The following is a 26,849-nucleotide window of genomic DNA, read 5'->3' as shown; positions in this document are numbered from 1 at the left end:
AACCTTGGCAGAGTGTGTACGTTAGGTCTAAAGAAAATGGCAGCAGCTCAGTCCAGAAAACTTGGAAAACCAAGGATCAAAAACATTGCCCGCTTCAGGAAGGACAAAGAGTGTAGGAACTTCTAACATACAGATCTTCTTTATTTTATATTTCTTTGTTACACATACAATGCAAGAATCATAATATACATTACCATGTGAAGTTTTTTTTTCTGGCACACAAGAAGTACAAATAAACCCACTGACGGGAATCTGGGGGTGGGGACAGGTGCTCTCTATAAGGTCTTCTCCCACTGTTTCCCAGACCTTGAGAACATTTTCAAATACACAACTAGAAATACAAATTTCCCAAAGGGGATGGTGGGGGGAGGTAACCCTGTGTTCCCTCTCCCAGGATTGCCTCAAAACCATACCTTGGAAATAAGCTTACTAAAGCTTCACCATAGGGGCTTATGAATGATAAGTTTACTTAAGCTTCACCATAGGGTCTTAAAAAAAACCACAATTGTCTCTAATGGCCAGAGGCACCTCCCTTCTTTCCTTCTCACTGGTACCCACTTCAGACCCAACATCCATGGACAAACATGTCATGCTTTCTCTTGTAGAGCTGCATAATATCTAATCGTGAAGGAAGACGAGGCTCTGTTTATATTGCCCAGATGAACAAGCATCAGGCCACATATTCAAAAAACTGATCTAGGCTGGTAGAAGTGTTGTAAAGGATCAAATCACATTGTGACATTTGTAAAATAAAAATTGTACATGCTAACAGAGATCAAAATGCACTTGGTCATATGAAATATTAGTTATTCTCTGTTCACTTGGCATATTTTCTTACATTATTTTTGTAGAATGAAATACATTATATACAACCCATGGTTCTTGTTTTCCAGGAGATTTGGATCGAAAAATTGTCCGACCCAAAGAACTACACAATAAGGTTCAATCCGGTTCATCCCACCCAGTAAACAACATTAATAACCAGTGCTGTACAGAAGGGAAAAATAGTAGCCATGGCTCCTACATGAAAACCAGAATGCAAAAATGCATCATGGTTTTGATGATGTAACATGAGCAGTTTTCTTTATGAATCTGACACAATGTATTGTGGGGGTGTACAACATACTTGATATTAGTAATACAGTGGAAAGCAGTGTGATGTGACAAACAATAAATTCACAATAACACAGGCTGTCCTGAAATGACCATTGACCTCAACAACAGACTTCTTGTACTAAATGTTAGACACATAACATACTAAATATGACACCTGTCCTTGTTGAAATCTTCTGTAAAATTTGACAATTTGACCCCTGGTGAACTCAAACGACCATTGACCTCCGCCCACAACCATAGGCTTTTTGTACTCAATGTGTTAAATTACATACCAAATATGCGATATGTCCAAGCTTTTCTTGCAATATTATGTTAAGGAAGGTAGGTTAGTATACAGACAGGTAAGAGGGGAGTGAAGTAAATGTTTGGTGTTTGTTGACTTCAAATGACCTTTGACCAAACCAAATATGAAATCTGTCCAAGGTTTCCTCCTTGCAATATCATGTTTACAAGACTTTCACAATTTTACCTGCTTCCCCCAAATGACATTTGACCTCCACCATATCAATAGGCTTCTTTTACTCAATGTTATACACCTTCAACCGAGTATGAGATCTGTCCAAGCTTCCAATATTGAGATATCGTGTTACAAGGTTTGCACAATTTGACCAACTAAAGTGAAAGTTGGCAAAGTGGAGACAACCGAGATTGTTTTTTCTTCACCGGACTCAGACAAGCCAAAACAGCTATCTCAGATGTGCAGATCCATAGAAAGCCCAAAACATAAGGCTTTGTCCAAGAAACAGATGATAGGGATGATGACAGCTACGACACCGGAGAAAGCACTACCTTCCTGTTCATCCATCAGACCAGCCAGCAACAAGACCACAAAATATGTTATGGCCCTTCTCTTGGTAGTTGTGAGGACCAATGTTGGTTATAGTCCTGTGGCTGAATTCATCACAGAGGATGAAACAACTGTTGCGATAACAGAGGCCCTTGACATCATCAAAACATGGAACCTTGAATGGAACCCCAAGTTCTTCATGCTTGACTATTCCGAACAAGAATAAAAAGCACTGTATGCAGTGTTTCCTGGTACACAGAAGTTTTTATGTGCCTTTCACAGGGAACAGGCATGGTTGCATTGGAGCAAGGAAAGTAAGTTAACTCAACCCTACACAAAGTTATTAGTAATCTTCTTTTTAAAAGTTTTTAGCAAAGCCACACAGCAAAAGTTCCTAGTTTGATTCCTGGTCAATGCATCTGTATTATGTCCTTATGCAAAGCACTTATTATCTATTTGCCGACAAAGTTGGTGAAGAGGGGACATAACATTGTTACTGTTTATCTGTTTATTTGTCTGTTGGTCCATTTGTCTCTCTCTATGTTCACACGTTAGCCGTCCTTCTGTATGTAAATCTGTCAGATCAACCTCCACAAAGCGTCTGGAAAAGAAGTAAAGAAAAACAATAGTGTCAATAGAATAGAGTGGAAATATAATAGACTTTAATAACATTTGATTTGGTTAATAGGTAAGCCCTATTTGGTGTCTATGGGGGAAAAAAGTTTAGCATGTTTCTTTTAGAAACTTATGTCAAACTAAAGTAAAGGCTGGGTGTGTTGAAGTGCAATAGAGTGAGTAAAAATTGTTATTAAGGTTGGACTGACTAAATGGTTAGAAGTATATTTGGAAGACCAGCCGATGGCAAAAGGTGGGTGGGGTTAGTGGGTGAAAGAATGGAGGTATGTGAATGGTGTGTTAGATGAAGTGGGTATGGTAGATTAATGGGGCACTTTGAGGAAATAAGAATGGGAGATGAATGGAGCATGGGAGGCGAATGAATGATGACTTGGTATTGCATTCTGAGGGTTTCACTGAGGTTAGTTTCAAGGTGTTTCGACAACACAGCTAGTTGAGGCTAGATTCAAGGTGTTTCGACAACAAAACTTGGTATTGCATTCTGAGGGTTTCACTGAGGTTAGTTTCAAGGTGTTTCAACAACACAGCTAGTTGAGGCTAGATTCAAGGTGTTTCGACAACAAAACTTGGTATTGCATTCTGAGGGTTTCACTGAGGTTAGTTTCAAGGTGTTTTGACAACACAGCTAGTTGAGGCTAGATTAAAAGTGTTTCGACAACAAAACTTGGTATTGCCTTTTGAGGTTTTCACTTACAAGGACACAGTGATTCAAACACTTGGAATTCCATGCAGGGTGTTTCACTTACCACATCACAGACACAGTGATTCAAACACTTGGTACAGCACACTGAGTGTTTCGTGTACCATCTTTACCTAGGGCCTGGCCACCTATAGGCCAACCTCCTGTATACCTTATAATGAGCAAATGCTGAGTGTTTCACCAAAGATAAAAAGAGATTATCTTTGGTTTCACTTACCAAGACACAGTGATTAAAACACTTGGAATTCCATGCAGGGTGTTTCACTTACCACATCACAGACACAGTGATTCAAACACTTGGTACAGCACACTGAGTGTTTCGTGTACCATCTTTACCTAGGGCCTGGCCACCTATAGGCCAACCTCCTGTATACCTTATAATGAGCAAATGCTGAGTGTTTCACCAAAGATAAAAAGAGATTATCTTTGGTTTCACTTACAAGGACACAGTGATTCAAACACTTGGAATTCCATGCAGGGTGTTTCACTTACCACATCACAGACACAGTGATTCAAACACTTGGTACAGCACACTGAGTGTTTCGTGTACCATCTTTACCTAGGGCCTGGCCTCCTATAGGCCAACCTCCTGTATACCTTATAATGAGCAAATGCTGAGTGTTTCACCAAAGATAAAAAGAGATTATCTTTGGTTTCACTTACCAAGACACTGATTAAAACACTTGGAATTCCATCCAGGGTGTTTCACTTACCACATCATAGACACAGTGATTCAAACACTTGGTACAGCACACTGAGTGTTTCGTGTACCATCTTTACTTAGGGCCTGGCCTCCTATAGGCTTACCTCCTGTATACCTTATAATGAGCAAATGCTGAGTGTTTCACCAAAGATAAAAAGAGATTATCTTTGGTTTCACTTACCAAGACACATTGATTCAAACACTTGGTACAGCACACTGAGTGTTTCGTTTTCCATCATTTCTTCCCTACTGGAAATTTTGGTCTGAAACTATCAGCTGTAAATTGTCTGAAACCTTGTACGCTGCTATAATACAGACTTAATTCAGATGAATTCCAGATCAAATTAATCTGAAAACTACAGTTTCAAATCAAGTTAGGCCGGTATTGGAACCTTTTCAGACTAGTTTCAGACTACAAAGATCTGCAATTAGTCTGGAAAATTTCAGACATCAAAACAGACTAAATAATAGTTAAGCCTGTTTTGGAACCTTTTCAGATGAATTTCAGACTACTACATCAACCTTGTCTGTTTTTCCAGATCTATAGTCAGACCAAAGTATGGTTAGGCCTGTTTTGGAACCTTTTCAGATGAATTTCAGACTACTACGTATATCATCCGTCTGTTTTTTCCAGATCTATATTTCAGACCACTACATCATCCTATAAAGTCAGGCCTAATTGTTTTGGAATCTTTTCAGACTACCACACCATCCTGGTCTGTTTTTTCCAGATGAACATCAGACAACTGCTGATAGACTTTACTCCACACATACCCAGCTAGCACAAACCGTATGGAATTGTTAACACTGCACAAACACACTCCACACATAATGCCCAGCTAGCACAAACCGCATGGAATTGTTAACACTGCACAAACACACTACACACATTATACCCAGCTAGCACAAACCGTATGGAATTGTTAACACTGCACAAACACACTCCACACATTATACCCAGCTAGCACAAACCGTATGGAATTGTTAACACTGCACAAACACACTCCACACATTATACCCAGCTAGCACAAACCGCATGGAATTGTTAACACTGCACAAACACACTACACACATTATACCCAGCTAGCACAAACCGCATGGAATTGTTAACACTGCACAAACACACTCCACACATTATACCCAGCTAGCACAAACCGTATGGAATTGTTAACACTGCACAAACACACTCCACACATTATACCCAGCTAGCACAAACCGCATGGAATTGTTAACACTGCACAAACACACTACACACATTATACCCAGCTAGCACAAACCGCATGGAATTGTTCACACTGCACAAACACACTACACACATTATACCCAGCTAGCACAAACCGTATGGAATTGTTAACACTGCACAAACACACTACACACATTATACCCAGCTAGCACAAACCGCATGGAATTGTTAACACTGCACAAACACACTCCACACATTATACCCAGCTAGCACAAACCGCATGGAATTGTTCACACTGCACAAACACACTACACACATTATACCCAGCTAGCACAAACCGTATGGAATTGTTAACACTGCACAAACACACTACACACATTATACCCAGCTAGCACAAACCGTATGGAATTGTTAACACTGCACAAGAAAGAAAAAAAGAGTATCATTAAATAACAGGCATCTTTATTTCTTTATTTAGATAAAATGGACGTAGTAATGTTTTAGGTTTATGGACGTATAGAAAGATTCATTTGGTGGTATGTTTTGCTCTCAATTCTGCACACTTGCAGTTAACCACCCGACGGAACTGTGATTGGCTGATGGACTCTTTACCGCTCTTGCGGATCCTGCGCAAGACAAATTCTGCAAGTAAAACAAAAATGCAAAATACACAGTAAGAATTAGCACAATTAAAGTTAATTGATATCATTTTCAACAATTGTTATTCTGTACCAAGCATTCCCAAAAAATAAATACATAGTATGCAGCTCCAATATTTTACATCACTATGAAAGTCGAAAGGAAAGTATTAAATACTTCTGATAGCAGCCAACTTCTCTTTATTCAAGGGGATGCTCTTTAACCCAGATTTGGTTTTAGCATTCTTTTGCTGCCTACCAAAGGCACATCCTTCAAGAAGCTCCTTTCTTGAGAAAACCGTCTCAAGAAGTCTTCTCACCATAACTTCCGGTTTCCTCCCAACAGTTGTCATGATGACCTGGTCTAGTTGCTCTCTTGTAATCCGGCAACTGGAACCCTTCACCAGCTCTATCGTTGTCAGCTGCAGGGAAAGAGAAAGAAAATTTGCAATAAATGTGGATATTTTTTAAGGGAGGGCATTACAATGTTGCAGGGTTCCTGTACCTATTCCATGACTTTTCCAAAGTTTTGTGTCCTGGTATAAAATAAGCTCATACTAGTTTCAGCTAAAAATGAGAGTAATCAGTAAGTAAAGCTAATACAGTATGGTAATTGTATTTAATAATATCCCATGTTTTATCACATGAGTATTCATACTTTCCAATAATGAAGGCTATAGTGGGGTGTAAGAACTGGTGCTCGTACAACAACATTGTGACAAAATACACCAGGCTGATATTTTTCCCAGTGATCAACGTGAAAGTATGCTACCACAAAGCTTTGCGATTGAAGTAAACATGCCCTAAATCAAAACTGGAGAAAAAATACTGATACATCAGCTTGTATGAGACAAAAATTGATTTCTGCTAAAAAACAGATGTTACAGGCCTGAATAAGTTCAGTTTTCACAAAATTCTATGACTGTTCTGGACTGCAGGAACCATGTGTTGCTAAACAAACATGGCTCTCAACTGACGATCATAGTAAATGAACAACAAACACAGCCTAATTGAATCTGTATTAATTTTTTTGCAACTTTCAATTACCCCCATCCATCCAAATATCATTGGAAAATTAAAAAAATAATGCAATTACTACAATCAGAAGCGCTTACAGTGGCTTCTGAGGGGGCCTGGGATATGCCAGAAGCTTTAAAAAGAAAATTTGACTCACTTCAGGTGACATTTCTTCATCATCGGAGACAGTGGAACAGGATGTATTGGATCCAGGATCCTAAAGATTTAATAAAGTAATATGTAAACCAGAAAGCCAAAAGGAATCATCCTTGATTCAAATACATGAGGAAGGGAATGTGGAGCGAACAATGGTATGAAGGGCACAGGAATGTGCAGGTGGTGGTCCACTCCACCAAAATCACTAGGGTTCCTGTACTTAATGGGAGAAACATATACACCAAGTTTCAGCTGGATAGTACCAGGCGTGATGTGGAGTGTTTACCAGGTCTTCAATATTTGACCTCTGTTGACCTGCATGTGACCCCTCCTTAAACAACAGGGTCCCTGTACACATTGTGAGGAACACACACAAACCAAGTTTCAACTTGATCAGACCAGGCAGTCTGGACTTATTTGCATGTTGTTTAGAGAATGTTTTTGTTTAGTACTCTAAGCATGTTATTGGTATTCCTGATATAAAATTTCGCTTTATTATTATGTATATAAAATTTTACTCACTTCAAATAACATTCCCTCATCAAAGGAGGAGACAGTTGAACAAGATGTATTCCTTTCAATATCCATAGAAGAGTGTCCAGGATCCTATATAAAGATATAAAATATCATCTTTAGGTCACATAGGGTATTGAGAGTACTTGATCAGAACCTAACATTGTAATATTATTTTCAACAAGAAAAATATCCCCACTCTCAAGAAAACCTGAAATTCCCCTCCCAAGAAAAGTTGAAATTCCTCCAAGAATCATGTGTCAGGCAGGCTTGATTGGCCTCTCAGTATCAATGGAACTTCTGCCAATGTCTAGGGAGACCACGATGATGATATACAAGGCTGAAGAAAACTTACACAATATTCCAGCTGCAATACATCATTGGTGCTGTCATGGTAACGTGTGGATTGTTGTTCCTGGCTTGACTTCTGTAAATATGAGATAAGTAACGGTATTTTTTTTAACTGTGCTCAACTTAGCAGGAATTTATATGTGAGCACTGGCTAGCCATGTAATTTCCTTGTGACTGGGGCACACAGCAAGCCACTGTAACTCTGAATCTAGTTTACAAATATATTCACCTTGACATTCGCTTCCAAGACACCAGCAAGTCGCTTTAAAAGTCCAACATCTTGTATAGAGACATCTACAGATAAAAAAGATAATAAAGTTTATTCAAGACCATGCAAAATTAAGTTATCACCATACTGTTGTAGTTGAATTGACATTTGGTAGGTAGGCCATATCTGCAAACTAAGTGACACATGCATGAGCTTATTTTGGTATTTTTTGGTAAATAGTGTTTGCACTGGGTAAAAAAAAAGGACGCGGGTTCATTTGAGCATTTAACTGTCGGCCCCCCCCCCCCCGCCAAACTTGGCCCCTACTTTTGTCCAGCTTACAAAATTTTGCAGTATTAATGGTCACTTTAATTAGGCTCATCCACAGAACAAGGACATTGAGAATGATATCAAGCGAAGGAAACTGAAGCACTAATAACACTAGGTTGATATGGCAAGAACGTTCTACGCGTAATACATGACATGTATTATATGCTGTAGTAATGATGTAGTAAATGGGTCAACTTACCACAACACTTAACAGGTTGACTCTCTTATAACAGTCTCAAGTGAATTAACCTTGCTTTCCAAGAACTTAATATGTTTCTCCTGTTCGTGTAGTCTCTGTTTTAGCATGACATTCTCTTGTGCAAGGCCATCATTCTGCATGCCTGTATCACCCCAGCCAGAGTCATAATACTGTTCAATACTGTCTAAATTCATTGCCATTGAAACTTCTTCTGCCAGTGGTCTGTATTGCTCAATTGGCTGCTGCAGAGGTTGTTGAAGTTGATAAAAAGATGGTTGTGAGGCATATGGAGCAGCTCGTTCTTGTGTGGAAGGTCCAGGAGCTGGTTGCTGTGAGATAGGTTGAGGAACTGAATGTTGTGAGGCAAGTGGAGTAGCTGGTTCTGGTGTGGAAGGTCCAGGAGCTGGTTGCTGTGAGATAGGTTGTGGAACTGAATGTTGTGAGGCAAGTGGAGTAGCTGGTTCTGGTGTGGAAGGTTGAGGAACTGACTTTTGTGCGGCAAGTGGAGCAACTGGTTCTTGGGAGTAAGGTAGAATGGCTGGTTGTTTTGGGGAAGGTCTAGGAGCTGGTTGTTGTTGCAGAACTGGTTCCTTGGCTATTGATGTTGGTTGCAGATGTGCACCCTTTTGGAAGTTGTGACCTTTGAATATAAATAAAGTATTGAACTATGTAGAGTGCAAATTCAAAAACATAGGGGTGATAGCACTAAACATTCTCATGTTGTAGAAGTTTGCAACAACAAACATAGCATTGCTAGTATTTTTTTTTTTGACAGAGGTAGGCCTTATTTGACATAAGGGCCAAAAAGGGCCCTTGACGTTCCCAAAAATAACAATCCTTCACCAACAACCCAGGATCATTTTAGTATCAGCAAACTGCAAAGCAAAACTGTATACAAATTTTATTTTGTATAGCAATATCATTGTGTATTTTTTCAAATAATGAATGAAAAAACAAAATTCAGTATCAAAATAATCATCAGTTGACTGGAAGCTTAACTCACCGTCATCATCATTTGTCCATCATCATTTTGCGAAACACTGCCCTTTGGGCAGCAGCCCTTGCCATTATCTGCTCTGAAAAACAAAAAATACAAAATTTTATGTTATAATTTTCTATTAAATATGCACAAGACAAACAATACATCAGGGTTGGCTAATTTAAATTAATTCGATTTAAATGATGATATTAATTATAATAAAAAATCATGATTTCAATTAATTTATTCAATTCTATTCAATTCAATTCTTTATTTCCAGTATAAATCATTAAAAATTTATAAATAGGAAAATAAATAATAAATAAAATTATGATAAAGATATAAAATAGTAAATACTAGACATAACACATCACAACAATGGTTCTAAAAGCACCATGCTGTATGAACATGGACGCCCTATAAACAAAAGAATTCCTATAAAGTTCAATCCTGAATCTGGGAGTTGTTGCAGCATTCCTCAAATTGTAGTTTGTCTTATTGCACAGAGTTTATTGCACAATGGAGTGGGTGTCCTTCATTTCTATGGATGTTATTTAGTAACCTCTCAAATTCCTTCCTAGCAGCCGTATTAACTTTATCTTTAAGCAGGTTATGATATAATCCAAAGATTCTCTCTTATTTGATTTAAATCACCATTTTTTTAAAGAAAAAAATTGCAAACACTGCAATATACTGATAACTAGCAGGAAATTTAAAAAAAGTCATATGCTGCCCCAATTTTGCTTAGGATGCTGAAAACCAAGGGCTCCACGACTATTTTTTTTAGAAAATCAACATTTCATGGCCGGTTCCGTTAGGGTTTCACCACCAATTCTCTTTTTGGGAGCTGAAAATTTAATGTTTAGGCAATAATAGTGGTTAGAGGCGGGAGAATAACCAAAAGGATATTTTCGCAACTTTGTGAACTAGACAGCACTTATTCTAAGAATAGGAAAAGGCATGAACAGTGTAGCTGGAGTGAAGCGTGCATGTCATTTATTTTAAAGAATTGAGGCACCCAGAAGGTACAAAATTCACCTTATTGAACAATATCAGTATCATGATTGCTTATATAATGATGAAACCGTTAAAAACCTGTTAAGCCTATTGCATTACATATTAAAACCAAAGGTTAAAAATGAGCCAATATGAAATTATTAAAGGATCTACACTGCAATCCGCATTCAAATAATTTATGATATATGTATGTGTATTAGGTGTACAGTACAGATATGTACACTTAATATATTTCATTTACCTGATCCTACATTTATTTTGAGCGATAGTCACACATTATACATGTCTCTCATTGTTCTTTTTCCTGGGAACATCATAGAATTTGTAAACCAATATTGAAAACTGCCAAGCATTAACAAGAATTTTGCAACATTATCTGAGTGAGCAATATTACCTGTGTTATTCTTTTTCCTGCATACAACTTTGGGATCACAATGCTCATGGTTGGTTTGAGGCTCTTTACCTGTGGCTGCAACATATGATATACTGTATCAGATAGTAATTAAATATATTTACAAATAGGGAATGATGGAACATTTTTCAACAAAATTAAGGAAAAGAAAATGTGTAAGTCTCCCTACTTATATTCAGGGGTGATCTGTTCTTGCATCAAACCTTCAATAATTAAGCAATCAAAAATCCAGCACATGTGAAAAGAACAATGTACAAAATTGGGACACAAATTCTATTACAAAAAGAGTCCATTCCATAGCAAATGAGATGAGGCTTATTTTGTCTTGATTTATGCAAAATACATTCTGGTCAACCCACAAGTTTCGGTAGCACTGACAATGTACAGAAATGTGGTGGTAGTTATAAAAAAAATAGCCATACAGTACCTTCTTCAGAATATTCTTCTTGTCCTTGTTCTATTTCTTCACTTACTACTGCAAGGTTTAGGGCCACTTCATCACGGCTGCATTTAACTGATTTGAAATCATCTATAGTAAAAGTAATATATTTATATATATACAGTAATACAGTATACCGTTTACTACTAAAAACTTTTAACATTAATTGACAATTGCAGTTAAAAGTGAAATAATGACACAAAAATTTACTGAACAATGATGGATTTTGATCAGAGAAACTGAAAGCCTACAGTAGATGCATACTACAGCAATGTATCACTGGGGCAAAATCTTGCAAGTTGTTTACAAGATTTGTCAGGGGACACCTCCTCCGGACACTCTAGCGATAGGCCACGCTCCCATCTTAACAACACAGACAGCGCAAATCTACAGCAGACATTACACATTGATTATTGTGGGACAAGGGCTTCATGGAATTAAGAATAAAATTATTAGGATGTGACTGAATTAAATCATAATGCACAGGTCATTAATAAAGAAATATATGAGGAAACATATTCCACTAAAATAAAGAGTAACCTATGCCCATTGTGCAATTTTAAGGCTTTTATACATGGCCAGTTGTCCAAAGGACTAGCCTACAATTTTCTGAAATTTGATTCATTACTGTTTATACCCAACAAGTGTTTTTGGCTATTTCTTTGTAAAAGTAAAGTAAAGTAAAATTTATTGATATTCATCATAAAATGACAATATAATAAAATGGACTATAGCATCTCAAAAATAGGTTTAAAAAGTTATCTGTGTATATCATACAATTCAAAGTTTTAATACTTCTAGGAAAATGATCGCCTAAACCGTTCTGTCCGCATACATGGGATTGTGTAAAATCTACGTGGTTTCATGTAAAAATCAAAGAGAGGGTGATCGGAATCCTCGACTATGGATCAAGCACACTAACATATGATACGATCAATAAAATCATCAAGTGATGGTAGAATAGAACTTGATGGATTTATTCAAGTAGTCTAATTGTCCTTTAGAACAGGATGATAACCAAACTGGGCCACAATACACAAGGAAGGACAACATCATTGTCTGAAAAAGCCAAAGCTGCTTATCAAAATCTAAGCCAAAGCCGGCGAGCCTACGAATACAATATAATCTCTGTTTAGCTTTGGATGCCATATTATTCACATGGGTATTCCAAGTAAGCCAGCTGCTGAAGGTTAATTCAAGATATTTAAAATCTCATACAACGTCAATCACATTATTGTCAATGTACAATGGGGCATGACTTGGCACTGCATGAAAATCAACAATCCAGGTTGTAACTGGATTAAATCATAATGTACAGGTCATTAATAATGAAATATATGAGGAAACATATTCCACTAAAATAAAGAGTAACCTATGCCCATTGTGCAATTTTAAGGCTTTTTTACATGGCCAGTTGTCCAAAGGACTAGCCTACAACTTTCTGAAATTTGATTCATTACTGTTTAGCCTACACCCAACAAGTGTTTTTGGCTTATTCTTTGCTAATGTGATGTAGGCCTAGGCCCAACATAGGCCTATTCCTACACTTTTTTGTGTAGGCCTAGGCTTATCTTGGATCCGTTCATAGGCTATACTATAGGCAGAGCCTAGATGATCGATAGCCCAACTAAATCTGGGGGCCTAAAGCTTAAATTACACTTACCACTTATCTTCAAGATTTTCGCCCTGTAAAATTTACGGTCCTGGAATCGGACTTCTAAAGTCGTACCTTCAAACAAATCTTCTTCTTTTTCCAGTTGCACCGCAGACTTTGCAACAATGCTAACTTGTTGGTCATCAATCCAATAGACCAAACATTTCACTGGTCTAATGTCAGCTTTATTAGTACCAGGCCTACTAGCCTTGGAATCTCTTTCTCCAGTGTTAAATACTTCTACACACCAAATATGAGGTCTGCCCAAGGTTCCCTTCTTGAAATATTGTGTTTAAAGGGTTTCAAAATATGACCCCTGGTGACCCTAAATGACCTTTGACACCCACCAAAAACTACTGGCTTTTTGTACCAACATGGTGCATATAAATGTTAAATATGAGATCTGCCCAAGCTTACGTTCTTGAGATACTGTGTTTACACGGTTTAACAATTTGACCCATGGTGACCCAAAATGACCTTTCACCTCCACAAAAACAATAGGCCTTGTATACTCAATGTGGTTCTTCTACACCCGAAATATGAAATTTGTCCAACTTTCCCTTCTTGAGATATCGTGTTTACAAGGTTTTCACAATTTGAATATTGGTGACCCCATATGACCTTTGAACTCCACCACACCAATGGGCTTCTTGTACTCAATGTGATATTTCTACACCAAATATGACTTTAGTTCCACCTTCCATTTCTTGAGATATAGTGATTACAAGGTTTTCACAATTTGACCCCAGGTGAACCTAAATTACCTTAGGCCTCCACCTAAAAACAATAGGCTTTTTGTAGGCAATGTGGTATTCATAAACCACAAATATGAAATTGGTCTGACCTTATTGTCTTGAGATATCGTGTTTACAAGCTGGGAGTCACATACGCACACCCACACTTCATGAATGCAAAGGTTAGGATGATAAATTAATAATGGTCTTGAAAGGAACTATACATGTATATGAGTAGTTAATTTGAGAAAAGACTACAAGGTAGTTATTGTTCATAGCTTTCCAGTGGAGGAGTCCAGTAATGGTGACCCTAAAATTACTTTGTAGTAAGACAGATACACTGCCATAAGCCACCTTACATACCTTGACTAAAACGATGATGAAATACCTCTGAATGCCAAGTCTGGATGCCTCACATCACGGTCCAAATAGAGATTCAGCTGATGGTTAAAAGTTTAATCAATTAAATTATTTTGTTTACATTATTTGGGAACAAAACTACATTGTACAAAATAAATGGTATTAAATAAGTTGTCATTATGACCCATATTACTCACTAAATAGTTTATAGAATGTTCATTAACAGCTGAAAGTTACAATGGATTCTTAGACACTGTGTAACATAAAACAGTTCCAACTGTTGTGCAGTGACTATATGAATGGGTGGAATAGTAAGTGAAGTTAGAAGTAAGATGTATGCTGCTAGCATGGAGACAGGGAAGAGAAAACATCAATAAAACAGTCAGTTATGTCAATTATCACTTATTTTTTCGATTTAATATAGCCACAAGGATGGACTCAACACATGAACTTGCAGTGAATCTCCTTCACACTTCACACTCATCAATTTTCAACGAATCTAAGACGGAAGTCTAAAATTAGGTGTTGTACATGTGACTGTTTATCATTAGCATCCTATGTTTGTATTTTCCATTGAGAAGAACAATAGGACCATTATTCTCCCATCACTAAGTGATCGATTCCAGGAGGTGAATGCACTGGAGTTTAATGATACAAGGCAACATTATAGTACCCTACAGTGTTATTCCTATGTAACTTTTCTAACAATCTACCATACTCTATCTCATTAACATTTCCTGGACTACTGTAGCATACGTGATACGACCTCCAAGCTTAGTCCTACCACAGATTTACATACATCCATATTCACATCCAGTATGCTGAATAAATGATTGAAACGCTTTTGAGGAAGCGATGATTGGTTTGGACATAAAGGAGAAAGAATGCCAGTGTGAGCCTTGTACCATTTATAACAGGATCTCTTTGAGACAGTAACAGATGTTTGTGAAGATTGTGAAAAGTACCCACTTATTATTTCTCTTAACACAACCATCATGAATTTATGAAACCATTGGCATACCAAGTGGAAGCTACAAGAGACAGTAAATCCTCTTCATTCTTGTTAATGATTGCTGACATTGACTTGTGATTTGCATCAACTTCATCGTAAACTAAGGAAACAGATAATTGAACGATGTCATTCTAATGAGTTAGGAAGAAAAGCTTTGCTTCTTAAGGAAAGTCAACTAAGTGAGGTCTTAGGAACTCAGAATCTGACTAGCACTGTTCAAAATGACAATTAGCACAGGACTACACATACAAAGATATCCAGCGCAATGCTGCAATATGTGCAACAGATTAAAGATGAACGATAGTGATTTTTCACCATGGACGAAAAAATACGATTTTATTCAAGAGTATTTCTAGTTGGTTTCCATTTTACACATGTGAAAATTCAAGTCAATCCGATGTTGGGAAAGGCTTAAAAAAAATTCCTAAACTCGTTGATTTTTTAAACAAAAATTGGGCTTTTCGCGAAAGGCGATATGATGATCACGTGATCTACAGTGACATGTGACGTCATTATGATGATAACAACGTGAGCTCGGCGTAGTGTACTTCAGCAGTGTGCACTTAGTGTGTAAGTTTAGTTGCAACCTACTCTATATTGGACTCGACAAACAACGTAAACAACTAGCAAAATCCAAGAAATTGCGTTGTAGGGGGATGCAACAGAACGAATGTGGACTCGACAATAAGTTTTTTTCAATTTTCCAAGCGGAAAAAGTAGTGAGAGATATCGGAAACTCTGGATAAGATTTGTGAGGAGAACCAGGAAAGACTTCATCGCACCAGGAGTTTCTCATGGCAAGAATGTGAAAGTTTGTTCTGCCCACTTCACAGAAGATGATTCTTGGGCCCAATTGAAATTTGCGTGTGGCAAGGTCACTAAAGTAATAAAAGTTTGAAAGATTGATGATTTTATGCCGCAGTATTTATATATATCCCGATAAATGCAACAGTAAGTGTTGGAACTGGAAGACATGTCAGACGTGAACAACCTAATGACTATGTGAGGAGAGAATCCACGTGCAAATTTCAATTGGGGCATGGACGTCGCTTAGGCAGAGTTTTTTGGGGCAGAGATGTGTTCATACCCTCCAAACCACTTTAAATGTAATACGAATAGGAAATGTGTGTATGCTCGAGCGAAACAAAACATCGTGTAAGTATTACTTACGGTAGCGCACACTGTCAGTTATGTTTGCACAGTGTGAAAGTACCGTTTGCGGACCTACGTGAAGTTGGGCTAGAATACGATTCCTCCTGAAGCCCAAACCACGAGGCATGCATGTGAATAAACGCAATAGGCATTGCATGTAGTGAGAAAATTGTTCGAGCTAGACTAACAACTCGATTGAGTTCAAATGCGGTTGTATTTCAAGCTCAATGAAACCTTTCTGTTGGATTTAATGACGCACGGAACAAGGAACGTTTATGTTTTACAGTAGGCCTAGTGCATACAAGCGAATCTACTTTGTTTAGAACTTTGGATTTTCTTTCGGATGTTATACTAATCTACGTTTGAGACTATCATCACTATTGTTATTGTGCCAGTTTGACTGGTAAGTGAGCACATTCATACATCACTCTGTATAAAACCCGCCAAAAACGTGATCTTGAGATTTACGTTACTTTGGGTCAGCTTGCGAGTTACCTCTTCAGATATTGGGAAATCGTTGCGAAATCGCCGCAAATTTCGTAAAAAAAACTTGTAAACACGTGGTGAAGAAATCAAGAAACACTATGATATTCATTATCTATTTATGTCTTGAACATTACGCCGGAAAATAACAGTTATGCTGACACGAAATGCACGCACAGCTCCGTACTGAACAGTGCACAACAGAAAAGATCATCACAGTGACGTCATTCACTGACCTGAGGGCTGTTCAAGGTCGTTGCAGTGTTTGCAAATTCCTAAATTACGGAGGCGAAAAAACGATGTTTTAATTCCCTTTTTTATAACTTTCCGGTGTGCTATTTGGAAAATTAAAAAAATATGTTGCTTGGTAACATATAAACTACATTATATATGAAAATGAGAGATTTTTTTTCTGTCACTATCGTTCTACTTTAAATTGCTTAACAGTGTCATTCTGCTTCCTCAAAACTGGAAGCCAACCAGAGGACAGAGCAATGATGTAAGCAAGTGCCAACATTACCAACAAAACTGTAGATGTGAGGCTGATGCTTACCTCAATGGTGCACGCTCATGTGAAAGTTTGTTTCTGAAGCAAAAGTTGTTGCAGAATCAGTGCATCTGTGTGTTATATGTATGTAATCCAAGGCACTTCTTAGTAACTAAAGGACCATTGCTGATAACAACAGTATAGAAGATAACACACCATTTCACACCATGGGTACCTTCCTTAGTGGCTATGCAGAAACCAGGGTACCCAAATGACATATACTTGTGTGTAGACATGCAAGCAAATAATCAAACAATCAAATGAGAACATCACAACAAGTCCATGGTGAAGATCACCCTATAGCAACTCAGTACCTCACAATTTGTTATCATTATCTGTTTAGTTATATTAAGACCATTACTGTAGGTTTCTAAACGTTGAAATAGTACGTTCAACCTCTGCAGGGCAACAATTCTACAGTTAGATCAATTATTTAACAACTACCATCACCTTTGAAACTGTCAAAATAGGCCATGTTACCCTGAGAGATGCAGGCCATAGTAGCCCGGCAGCCCAGTGCACTTTGATCAAACGAACGAGGTACCAATATCTGAGTATTGGAACATTTGTGGAAAAACCCAGTATATCCAAAAGTGGATGTCTGCCATGGTCCCTCTGCTGCATGTGGCCCCTGGGGCCGGTTAAAGGGGGCCCAAAAATGCATCTGATCAAACGAACGAGGTACCACTTGAAACCAATGTCAACTTAATGCATGAATGCCACATAGTACTGAATGGCCCATGCCAGACAAATTTTCTGCTGCAAAGGGCCCGCCAGACGCCCAAAAAGGGCCCCTAAAAAAATGCATCTGATCAAACGAACGAGGTACCACTTGAAACCAATGTCAACTTAATGCATGAATGCCACAAAGTACTGAATGGCCCATGCCAGACAAATTTTCTGCTGCTAAGGGCCCGCCAGACGCCCCCAAATATGGCCCAAATGCCCATTATCGTAGCATTGACCCAGATTAAATATGCAAGGTACCACTTAAAACCGGTTTGGAATGTTCGGGTTAATCTTACAGACTATGGAAATCATCATGCCAGACAAATTTTCTGCTACAAAGGGCCCGCCAGACGCCCCCAAATATGGCCCAAATGCCCATTATCGTAGCATTGACCCAGATTAAATATGCAAGGTACCACTTAAAACCGGTTTGGAATGTTCGGGTTAATCTTACAGACTATGGAAATCATCATGCCAGACAAATTTTCTGCTACAAAGGGCCCGCCAGACGCCCCAAAAGGGCCCCTAAAATGCATTTGATCAAACGAACAAGGTACCACTTGAAACCAATGTCAACTTAATGCATATGTTTGTTTGCAAAGACTCAAAGTACTACATATGAATATCAACCAAGCCTTGGCTTGGATATTTCTGACAGCTTTTAAGACTTTGACTTGTCTTATTCTCATCAAGGTAGATCTGCTTACCAGGTATGGCATTCAGCTACCTTGTACTTTTTGAGTGATCATGCTTAGAAGTCAAGGCATCAATTACATGTACACAAGCCATTACCATAACAATGATTCATATTTTGATACATTTTGCAAGTAGTAATCAAAAGGGTAGTTCCATTGCATGCTTTTAACTTTAAGCAAGCAGACAATACACATGCTGATCCTTCTTGAGTTGGGTAGTTACTAACTTTGTGCTTAAATTAAGTGCTCAATGTAATTGTCTGTTGGGTAAACTCTAATACTACAAATCCTTCTTTTTTTTTCCATGCAAACTGTTAACTACACAGAGAAAACAGTCCCATTTAGTAAACAGCACAAAACTTTGCAAAATTACTTTTCCCCGGTCAATTTGCAGTTAACACCTCCAAAACAGAGACATTAAGATGGAGATACAATGCAGACTTAACAAACATAACTATATATACCTGAGATCATTGTTATGACTACTCATTCATTGGAGGTTAATTCCAACTACCCCTCCCCTCCTATTCTTCTTGGTGAGCAGGGAAGCTCTATTTACAGCTCAAGTACCATGAGGTACAGTAGCAGCATCCTCTCCTCTTTGACATAACAATTTTATTGTAAAGGATATTGTGTAACGAGCAAGTTGATAACATTAGGCTTGATAGATGTAAATGTAATGTACAGTACTTCTAGGATATCCTTTATATGATACTGATACCTTGATTACTGTTATCTCCTTAATTTAATACTACATTGATATCTGTTCACTGGAGGTTATGAGGCACTCTTGTTGATGTAGTTCTTCTCTGGTAGTCTTGAAACCTTCATTGGAAATCCTTCTACAAGCCTCTCCAATAACTGTCTGTCTGTCTGTCTATCTGTCAGTCTATCTGTCTGTCTGTTTATCTATCTATCTAAGGTTGACAATGCTTTAAAGCATCTATACCAGTTGGGTGAAAGTTAGAAAACTGTTTGCAGCAATTCAATGTAGCGATAACGGCAACCTTGTCTCAAAACTCTTTAATTGTTCTAAATTTTGGAATTATGAACATGCCACAAGAAATACTTAAGGATGTGTTTGGCCATCTTTATTCTTAAGTGCATTGGTATTCTGACACGAAGCAATTTTTTCTTCATGTTTTTGTGTTAACACACCTAATATTATCCTACCGTTGTTAGTGTATGACACAGTGAAGCCTAACCAACTCGGCCCCATGTTTTATTGTTGAAAATGTTTCACCAAAATGACAGATAATCGTGTACTGTGGTTTTAATTTTCTGCATATCAATTCAAAAGGGGTCGGGGTCATTAACTTATGAACTTTAATATCTCGGAATAAAGTGGTTACAACTTGTAAAAGTTTTACTTAGTACAGTAATTAATGCTCTCATATTTTAATATCAGATGGGGATACTGACATGTTTATTGTTAGTAGCCTACCTTTGCGGCTAGTTCTATAGCTGTGAAGGGGTTGGGGCTATTAATGTTTTGTGACTGACTTTTGAGAAAAACACTGGGCGATTTCCCATGTTTACAGTATTTCATTTTCCAACAAAGGTTGTGAGATCAGCAAGAAATATGGTCTAAATGGTCGTTATATCAGAATGGCCAGCTATATATCCCATGTACGTTATACCATACATACCTGAAGCTGTAAGGGGACTTATCAATGTTAACAGATTCTGGTAAGGGAGATGCTTTTACCAACAATTACTTGTCATGGACATTGTGGCATGGGCTTGATTTACACTTAGAATTAGAAATGTTGTCATATTTTGACAACTTTTCAAACAATTGAGTAATGGGCATGTGTACCTATTTCAGTGCAGTGGTGGGAGTTAAATAACAGTATTGGGCACATCAAAATATCAGTCACTGGTAAGGATTTACAATAGAGAAATTTTATTCCAAACATTTCATTATCCAGAAAGTATAGTCTTTCCTATTTATAATACAATCAGCTCTGCCACCTTATGACCATCCCTTTTATCTTTGGCATTAATGAATGAGAGCTTTACATGACATTGGTTACATTGGTTTGAGACCATTTGAGGTAACCTGTTGACTCATTCATTTTATTTTTGCACCATTTGAGATAACCTATTGACCTCTTGAAGCTCAGAGGGTGAAAACTGATCAGGACCTGCTGAGTGTCTTAAAGTAACTTTTTTTAAATTTATCAACAGATTGAAGCAGATTTCATTTCCTGGATGACTGCATTTTTTAGTTGAAGACTTATAGAGGCCCATCAGAAAACTAAACTGAACTGAATTTGACCAAATTGTGTTCACCAAAAGAAATTCATAGCACTGGAGAATTCACAGGTTAATTGTAGCTTTAATTTTGGAGTAATGTCTTAAAGGTTTCACACTTTGACACCTGTCGACCTCATTCGACCTTTGACCTATAAAATTTCCACAGGGTTCTTGCACTCACCAAGCTGGATTTACATAGTAAGTATGAAATTCAAGAAAGATGTACTTTTTGAGTCATCAAGTTGACAACAGTTTCAGACTTTGGTTTAAATGTTGAACGCAAATGACCTTTGACCTCCACCAATTTCAATAGGGTTTCTCTACTTAATATGGGACACAAACTTGTCAAGCATGAGATTCATCACAGCTTCTCTTCTGGGGATATCCTGTTTACAATGTTTCCACAATGTTACCTGTGGTAACCTAGTATGACCTTTGATCCAATAAATCACTATGTTGCACATACATGCCAAGTTTGAAGGCCAACCAACTTTGTAATATGGAGTTATTGTTTTTACAAAGTTTCCACAGTTTGACCTCTGGTGACCTTTGAAATTCATAAAACATACTACAGATTATCCACTCACCAGCAAGCTACTGTACACACCAAGTTTGAACTTCCTGAAACTTCCACTTCTTAAGATATTGTGTGAACAATGTTTTCAGACCCGTGCTGACCTCAAATGGCCTTTGACCAATACCAGCAACAATCCCAAAATAGCTCTACCCAAGGGGGAACCAACATACCAAATATGAAATGTACCATAGTTATCCTTATGAATGTAGGTTGTAGCAAGGGTCACATACACACACAAACATGCCATCACCATTGCATAGATTCCATCTGCCCATGGCAAGGAATCAAAGAATGAAAAAAAAATTTGTCACACTAGCCACTTAAATTTTAGTAAACATGGTATCTTTATACTAAGTAAATGTGACTTAGCGTGCAGTCTTTCCAGAATTGACAGAACACTAATTTCTCATTCTTGAGAGATAAAAAAAGGAAATTAGCTGGAACCAGGAAAATCAAATTTCAGCTTCTGAGACTGCAGTTATTCTTGCTGTGTCTAAGTATTTGTTGCTTTACTGAAATTATTCATGTCGACATGATCTGACAAAAATATACCATCCATCTACAAATATACCATCCATCTACTAAGACATTTGATTTGAGAAGAACTATCTACTTCTGATTTCTTTTAGCAAATCTCTTGTGTTTTGTTTCTACGTTTTCGCAAGAATCAACATGATTTGCAAAAAGGATTATCATGAAGAAAACCAGACAAACCTTTAAATTTGGATAAATAGAGGGCGTTGTGGTTAAGTAGTTAAGGCAGTGGACTTGTGATCTAAGGATTACAGGTTCGAACCCTGGCCAGATCATTGTGTTGTGTCCTTGGGCAAGGCGCTTTATCTCCATTGCCTCTCTTCACCCAGGTGTATAAATGGGGACTTGCGAGGTAACTTGTAAATATAGTTGCGTGCGCCGGTTTGTGGCTGCACCCTATGGGAAGTCCCCCGGGGAACATGTGGTTGTGGTGCACTGTGGTGCCCCAGGAGAGATTGTCTGAATTGTGCACACTTTGGTGTGTAGGTGTGACAAGTTATCAATGACCAGGGTTAAGTTGTAAAAGTCCTGTGAAAGGGCCTTGGCCCTGTACAAGACTGTAAACCTAATTAATAATAATAATAAATCTTACCCCCTTTTGAGTTTTGCAAACATTGGGCTGGCCATAAAGTTTGTACAGTTGGTGGTTCAGTTGCAAATACAATTTCATCGTAAACTGCAGCTTTTTGAGCTGCAATCTGACCATTAAATGATCAAAAAGAAATAGAAAGGTTAATAGAGTGGACTGGTACTACTCAACCAAAAATCAACTGCATGCAGTGATACTACTAAAGCCACCAAATGAGCTACACTGGAACAACTGTTTCTTTTAACCACCAAGGCATTAACTATAACTCAACATTTCCCATTCATCAAAACCTAATTCCAATATTATCAATTATGAAGAACACAAAAAAGTGACAAAAACAAACAATTTACCTTTTACAAACCAAAAAATTAAAATGTTTGGGGCCATTCTCGGTCACGTGTGTGACGGAAAAATGGGGAGATCTGCACTTTACAACTAAGTAACTACTTTTAGGTAAAGAAAGTTGGGTTGATTGTAGTACTTAAGTATGCACTAGGGGACTCTTTTACAAAACCATATAGCTTAGCCAATTAAGAACATTCATGTGCTGGCAGAGGTCATATAAAGGTTGGTCATGTGTGTGACGTGAAATGAAACTGGCTTTTTTTGCACAAAAAAACATTGGCAAATTCTTCAGTTTCTAACAGGGCTGGATAACCCTAATTTCTCATGTTACTAGCTTAATGTAGTTCCATTCCAACAAGACATGTCACCCAATATTTCCCTTTTAAAGATTAGCATAATACTACATAAGCTAAAAGAATCCGGTCACGTGTGTGACAATGTTGTGTCACGTGTGTGATATTCTGCATTTTCATGTTGACTCTAAAGTAATGACCACAGAACAGCACTGATATTGATATTCCATAGGAATTACTTTAAAACGGTTTAACTGCCATGATTTTCTATTTGGAGGGTCACATGTGTGACATTGTTGGATCACGTGTGTGACATTCTGCATTTTCATGGATGCTGCATTTCATTGGATGAAGCTTTCCTCATTTGCATATAACACTGTTGTCATGCCACACACTCATGACATAACAACAGTCCAAGTCCACAGTGCTGCTGCAATTTCATTGGATGAAGCTTTTCTCATTAGCTTATGACTCTGTTGTAATGCCACATACTCATGACATAACAACAGTCCAAGTCCACAGTGCTGCTGCAATTTCAATGAATGAAGCTTTTCTCATTAGCTTATGACTCTGTTGTTATGCCACATACTCATGACATAACAACAGTCCAAGTCCACAGTGCTGCTGCAATTTCATTGGATGAAGCTTTTCTCATTAGCTTATGACTCTGTTGTTATGCCACATACTCATGACATAACAACAGTCCAAGTCCACAGTGCAGCTGCAATTTCATTGAATCAAGCTTTTCTCATTAGCTTATGACTCTGTTGTAATGCCACATACTCATGACATAACAACAGTCCAAGTCCACAGTGCTGCTGCAATTTCATTGGATGAAGCTTTTCTCATTAGCTTATGACTCTGTTGTTATGCCACATACTCATGACATAACAACAGTCCAAGTCCACAGTGCTGCTGCAAGTTCATTGGATGGAGCTTTTCTCATTTGCAAATTACACTGTTGTCAGGCCACACACATATAACAAACCAGTCTGCTAACAATATTAAGTCCATTTAGTTTTGTTGAATACTCAACTTGGGGCTTCATTGTCACACAGGTGACCATAAATGCCACACACTTGACCATCGGTCACATGTGTGACGACTAATTAGAGGCTATTAATTAATCGTAGGACATCATAGGGCACATCAGTTACTTTTTATGAAAACATTTGCGTTATTTTGGTGTGACATCAAAATAATGCTAATTAGCACCCATTACTATGAAGAATTGAAGATCAGGAACTTCTGCTTTAGGAATAAAATAAATTAATCCATCTACAACTGCCTCCATGTGATAATTGGTAACTGAATATTATTTCTAGATACTCTTGTAGAAGAAACAAATTTACAGTTAAAAAACTACAAATTTTGGCTAAAACTTACAATAATGCAAATTTATGCAAATTAGTATATTATGGTTGTAATTTTAATGAAAAAAATATGAAACAGAAAACTTGAGGTATCCCTCTAAAACAAAATATATGACATTTGGTCCTGATGAACACTTTAGTTTTTTCATGCCAGTTTCATTTTCCAGAGAAAGGAAATATTGGTTTCATTGCCTAAACATATTAATAGTATGAATTTGTGCCAGGATCCTAGGAAACCTTTCCAATTGAATTAAGTAGAATATAAATCCACACAAGAAACGAATGATGTTAACACTTTGGGTGGTAACATGAGAAGGCTGGTCATAGAGGGTGCAGTGTTAAAAGGTTACCAGTTCATTCTAAGCTCAATAGAACAAGAGCACTACGGTTGTGGGGAGACAGGTAATCTTGTCACTCGTTAATATCCAAACCAGTAAGTTTTGGGATGTGGTCATCAGGGTCAAGGGAGGGGGGGGGGGGTTAATTTAATATGCATGTGTATATAAACAGAAAACATGGAACTGGAATCATTTAATCAAAGCATCCATTGGCAGATAGACTATAACCCTGACATTACGAAAGTGGATTTTTCAACCACATTTACAACCTGAAAATTGACTATTAGAAATGATATCATTGTCCTGCATTAACTGCAAATCATGCATCAGGAAACTAGTTTGAGTGATTGAACAATTTTGTACATAGTCTAAGTCTAGTAAGATCAAGTTCAGCAACATCTGTGTGGGAATCACAATTTGTTGAAGCTTTCAAAGTGAGGTTTTAAATCACATCCCTCATTAAATTTGGTATCTGTCCTGGGGATTTACTTCTCCAAGTTAACATTTGCATCCCCTTTCTGCTTTTTAGCCTCTACCATTTGTAATGGACCAGTGGGGGGGGGGGGCTGAAGGATTTAGGTCCCTTTGCCTCTCAAGGTTCCTCACCATTCAAATATTATGCGAATGTTGAAAAATAAGTCCATGAACTTCTTCAAAGATTTTGTACTAAATTAGAAGGAAGTCAATTCCGAATCTTATAGAGCTTTCTGAGATCAGAACCTTGTTTATAGTATTTGTCCAACAGTGATTAAATTTCAACTGAACCTCTTCATCAACAAATTAAATTGTTCTTCTGTGAAGGAGATTTAGAATTTGCATGCAAATGAGGGATTATATAGGACTTGAATAAATATATCATAATGCAGACCCAGTAGCATTTACCTTTATAGTGCAGTCTGGGAACAGACAATTAGTTCTGACAAACTGGTTAAAAGCAACTTTGTTTCACACTAACTTATGACATACTGTTTATTTAATTAAGCCACTGCTTTATAAGTGTAGTGGGCGTAAATGTTCTTGTTTATACTGCAAACTGTAAGCTTAACAATCATTTTGTACATGGTTGTAGGTAATGTAACACAGAGGAGATTTACAATGTTTTCAAAGCCCAACTATGGAGAAAAATTTTTTTGGGGGGGGGGGGGAAATCCATTAATTTGGGAGTTTACATACCCATAACCAACATGTGTACAAAAACATCTTCGAAAACCTACTATAACCCCCATCAAAATCGACCATGAAAATGGACATTTTGGGTAGTCATGTGACATGTACCTCTGGAATGTCTGAAAACAGAGATTGACCCAAAGGAGCCTCTGGTAACAGTGTGACGTCATCTTTGGTATACCGCGAAAATCATATGCTGAAATAGGTACTGTGAATACACAGATAGCGAACAATTGTACTTTATTTGACTTCCAATTTGGAGCGTTTGAAAAGCTGTTAGCTTAAAACAAGAACACATGAAGGTTAACAACTAGTTTTAAGACAATTTTAAGCAGAAAATTTAGTAAAATGGGTTATTTCATTTGCAAAATTTCCACTCAAATGGAGGCATCGTTTACATAGCATACGGTACAATTAACTGTAGAACATGCAAGTAGCTTGCCGATTCCATAATACAATTTGATCGCAAGTCTCGCAAGATGCCGCCAACTGAACAGATGAATAGACCTAAAAGATGCCTCATGCGTGATATGTCACAGGAAAATGGTTTACATTACTGTCAACGAATTACAAAAAAACACTAAACATAATCGAACAACTACGAGAAGACGCTGCCCCGAATCG

General features: G+C 37.7%; 1 protein-coding gene across 18 annotated transcripts in view; it reads right to left on the bottom strand.

The window, feature by feature from the left end:
- Window positions 1–120: 120 nt before the first annotated feature.
- Window positions 121–26,849, bottom strand: part of LOC139969384 (uncharacterized) — a 99,624-nt gene continuing 72,895 nt past the window's right edge. For 11 of the 18 annotated variants that reach the window (XM_071974280.1, XM_071974279.1, XM_071974281.1 and 8 more), the window contains 11 exons: window positions 22,713–22,818; window positions 11,373–14,212; window positions 10,928–11,002; window positions 9,541–9,613; window positions 8,538–9,177; window positions 8,030–8,094; window positions 7,805–7,876; window positions 7,459–7,542; window positions 6,938–6,997; window positions 5,942–6,185; window positions 121–5,767 (listed from right to left, as the gene is read on the bottom strand). In XM_071974280.1, coding sequence (XP_071830381.1) covers window positions 5,652–5,767; window positions 5,942–6,185; window positions 6,938–6,997; window positions 7,459–7,524 — 486 coding nt within the window. In that variant the 5' untranslated portion in view covers window positions 7,525–7,542; window positions 7,805–7,876; window positions 8,030–8,094; ... (3 more) ...; window positions 11,373–14,212; window positions 22,713–22,818 and the 3' untranslated portion in view covers window positions 121–5,651. Of the gene's footprint in view, window positions 5,768–5,941; window positions 6,186–6,937; window positions 6,998–7,458; window positions 7,543–7,804; window positions 7,877–8,029; window positions 8,095–8,537; window positions 9,178–9,540; window positions 9,614–10,927; window positions 11,020–11,372; window positions 14,213–15,153; window positions 15,245–22,712; window positions 22,819–26,849 lie in introns of all 18 variants that reach the window. The other 7 variants (XM_071974283.1, XM_071974286.1, XM_071974287.1 and 4 more) reach the window with 7 other exon arrangements.

The sequence above is a fragment of the Apostichopus japonicus genome, chromosome 7 (genome assembly GCF_037975245.1).
Source record: "Apostichopus japonicus isolate 1M-3 chromosome 7, ASM3797524v1, whole genome shotgun sequence".
Classification (NCBI taxonomy): domain Eukaryota; kingdom Metazoa; phylum Echinodermata; class Holothuroidea; order Aspidochirotida; family Stichopodidae; genus Apostichopus; species Apostichopus japonicus.
This window is presented reverse-complemented; position numbering and strand designations above follow the sequence as displayed.